This window comes from Nicotiana sylvestris, chromosome 3, assembly GCF_000393655.2.
Source record: "Nicotiana sylvestris chromosome 3, ASM39365v2, whole genome shotgun sequence".
Classification (NCBI taxonomy): domain Eukaryota; kingdom Viridiplantae; phylum Streptophyta; class Magnoliopsida; order Solanales; family Solanaceae; genus Nicotiana; species Nicotiana sylvestris.
The window spans coordinates 16,737,842-16,741,181 of record NC_091059.1 but is presented as its reverse complement, the minus strand read 5'-3'; the positions used below and the strand labels follow the sequence as shown (position 1 = coordinate 16,741,181).

The following is a 3,340-nucleotide window of genomic DNA, read 5'->3' as shown; positions in this document are numbered from 1 at the left end:
TCGTGTTTTATCTCTCTTCCTCACCATATGCATCAATTTCAATAAAAATGTACACGGCATCACCATTCGTGCTTTATCACTCTTTCCTCACCAAATGCATAAATATGAATGTGCACGACATCACCCATCGTGCTTTATCACTCTTTCCTCACCCAAACAATAGAAACAACAATTTTTCGGCAAGGGAATCAATAACAAGAATAAACACATCATGGCAAGGGAATCAACAGTAAGAAATAAGTACGTCCCAGCAAGGGAACCAGCTATAACCAAATTTGTACCAACACTTAACTTCACAATCAAAACCTCAACTGGAGCCAATGCTCAATAATAAACAAATACCACAAGTTAATCATAGGTCTTACTCAACACGGAGAATCAACAATTTAGGCAATTCTAGTAATTATTAAGAAATACAACAATTACAATTTAAGACTCATGGGCATGCTTGACAGCGATGTATAGATACTCGTCACCACACTTATACGTCATATACTACACTAACACATAGCAAATAAGGCACAATATCTATTCCCTCAAGCTAAGGTTAGACCAAACACTTACCTCGAACTTCCACGGCCAACTCAAGCCTCAAACACCGCTTTTTCTTTAGAATTCGCCTCCAAATTATTGTATCTAGTCCAAATAATTTAACAACATCAATAAATGCTTAAGAATTCATACCCAATGCTTAATTATAGGATTTCTATCATTTCCCCCAAAAAGTCAAAAATCGGCCCCAGGCCCCTTGGTCAAAACTCAAGGTTCGAACCAATACCTGATCACCCATTCACCCACGAGTCCAAATATGCAATTAGTTTTGAAATCTGACCCCAAAACGAGGTCTAAATTCTAATTATTCAAAAAGCCCTAATTCTACCCAAATCCCTAATTTCTATCATGGAAGAACAATATTTAAGCCTAGAAATCTAATGGGTGTTGATGGAAAAGGAAGGAGATAGTTGGCCCAAGTTCAGGTGAAGTTTTGAAGAATGACAAATGAACTCAGTCATGGACCAGGTTCATCATGTGAGGCATAGTATTTATCAACCTAGACATGTAAGATACACGTGAAGGAGATAAGTCTCGGTAATCAAGCAACAATATCTCCTGAACTGATCGAAAAGGTTGCATATTGGATGAGGAGAGAAAGTCTCTTTATGGGAAGAGGACACAATCACACAATCCGGATAAATGATACGGTTGAAGTTTGTATTGAACAAGGACTCAACTTCGATGGAAGATCAGCAATTGAGTATCAATCAAACTCTAATTACTAACTCATTAAATAACAGTGATTGTTCTCTTTTACAGGTGTTGCACATACGCAGAAGTTAAACGTGAATAGGGAGCAAAATAGCAACGCTTTTTGCAAGTAGTTCATGTGTAATTCAAGTATGCAAACCTGAAGTTACTTGAACGAGATGGAAGAACCAGTTCCGTTGTGTTTATTCTTATTTAAGTTCAATTGTAGTAGGTGGTTTACAGTTTTACCTTTTTAGCTTTCATAGAAGCATTTGTAATAGGTACTTTGAGTGTTCAAGTTATAGGCTAACTTGAAGGTGTTGCAACAGTTGAGGTTGTGTGCTACACAGGGATTAGAGTTAATCATTAGGTTTACAAAGAGTTTTATAAATATTGTTTTGGCTCAGTGATTTTAGTGGATGTTTGGGAAAATCCTACTGAGTATTATGTCGTGATTTTTTCACCTTTTGAGCTAGGTGTTTCCCTGTAAAAATCTTTGTGTTCTTTATTTTCTGTACTTTTAATTCCGCAACAGTAGCAGTTAGAACACCTAGAAGAACCAGGTTCTTCTAGATCGAAAAATTGGGTACCACACAAATCACCCCCCTCTTGTGTGGTATTGATGTGTAGAACATCAATTGGTATCAGGGCAGGTTATCCTTGAAGAGGCTAACACCTTAGGAAAAGATCAACATGAGTGCACCACCTGGGAACTAGGAAGGGCAATCCACTGCCAGGCCTCCACTGTTCAATGTATAGTACTACTCTTGGTGGAAGAACAGGATGAAGGATCACATCATAGGAGAAGACTATGAAATCTGGGACATAGTCACTAATGGTCCTTTGGTAACTACAATGAAAAATGAGGAAGGAGTGGTTGTGCCAAAGACAAGGGCTGACTGCACTGCTGAAGACCTAAAAAAGTGGGAGAAAAATGCTAAGGCCAAGAAATGGCTTGTGTGTGTACTAGGTCCCGATGAGTACAGTAGGATCCAAAGCTGTACTAGTGCCAAGGAGATATGGGACACATTGCAAGTGGCTCATGAAGGAACACCTCAAGTGAAAATATCTAGAGGAATACTGTTGTATTCTCAATATGAGAATTTTACTATGAAAGAAGGAGAAACTATCCACGAGATGTATACTAGGTTCACTACACTGACAAATGAACTTAAGTCCCTTGGAAGGATTATTCTTGAAGAAGACAAGGTAGAGAAAATCCTGACAAGGGTTCTGCCAGTCTCATGGGAAAGCAAAATCACGGCCATTCAGGAATCCAAGAATATTGCTACTCTCAGACTGGATGAACTGATTGGAAATCTTACTGCTTATGAACTGAGAAGGTAAACCATGAAGATGGATACACCCAAGAAGGAGAAAAGCCTAGCTCTCAGAATTGTTGAAGGTTCAGATCTGGAAGATGATGAGATGGATATGATCACAAGAGAATTCAAAAAGTACCTGATGAGAGGAAAGAGTTCTTCAAGAGGTACAACCTTCAACAAGTCAAGAGCTCCTGAGAAACAGACTAATGAAGGTTGCTACAAGTGTGGTAAGACTGATTACATGATCAAAAACCGCCCTCAAAGGGAAATTGAGTGGAAGAAAGAAAGGGCTGAACGAAGGAACAGGAAGAAGGAGCAGGTTCAACCAAAAAGGAACAAAGGTTCAACCAAGGCTATGGTTGCTGCTTGGGGAGAAACTTCAGATGAAGATTCGGAAGATGAAGCTGAAGAAGAGCAAGCACTGATGGCCATCGGAGAATCAGATGATGAACAAGAGGTAAGTATCCTTCATCTCAAAAATAACATTAAATTTTTGTCTAAAGAAAATTTGGTTGAGCTATTACTAGATTTCATTGATGAGTCTGAGATAATTAATAATGAGAAAGAAGTTCTCTCTAGGGAATGTGTGATCCTAAAAGCAAAATGCAAAAGTCTAGAGTCTAGGGATAATGAGAGTGATAACACAAATGCTGAGTTGAAGAACCAGGTTCTTGAACTTGATAACAGTGTCCTAGAACTTAGGTCTGAAAACTTAAAACTGAAACTAGGAACAGGAAAAAAGAAAGCTGATCACACATATCTCACTCTAG

At 38.6% G+C, this 3,340-nt stretch overlaps 1 protein-coding gene across 1 annotated transcript; it reads left to right on the top strand.

Moving 5' to 3' along the window:
- Positions 1-2,028: 2,028 nt before the first annotated feature.
- Positions 2,029-2,592, top strand: LOC138887087 (uncharacterized). The gene has a single exon (XM_070168802.1). The coding sequence runs from the start codon at positions 2,029-2,031 to the stop codon at positions 2,590-2,592; it is 564 nt and encodes a 187-aa protein (XP_070024903.1).
- Positions 2,593-3,340: the final 748 nt, after the last annotated feature.

Coding starts and splice junctions, on each gene's coding strand:
- LOC138887087 (XM_070168802.1), top strand. CDS start 2,029: ATGAAGGATCACATCATAGGAGAAGACTATGAAATCTGGGACATAGTC.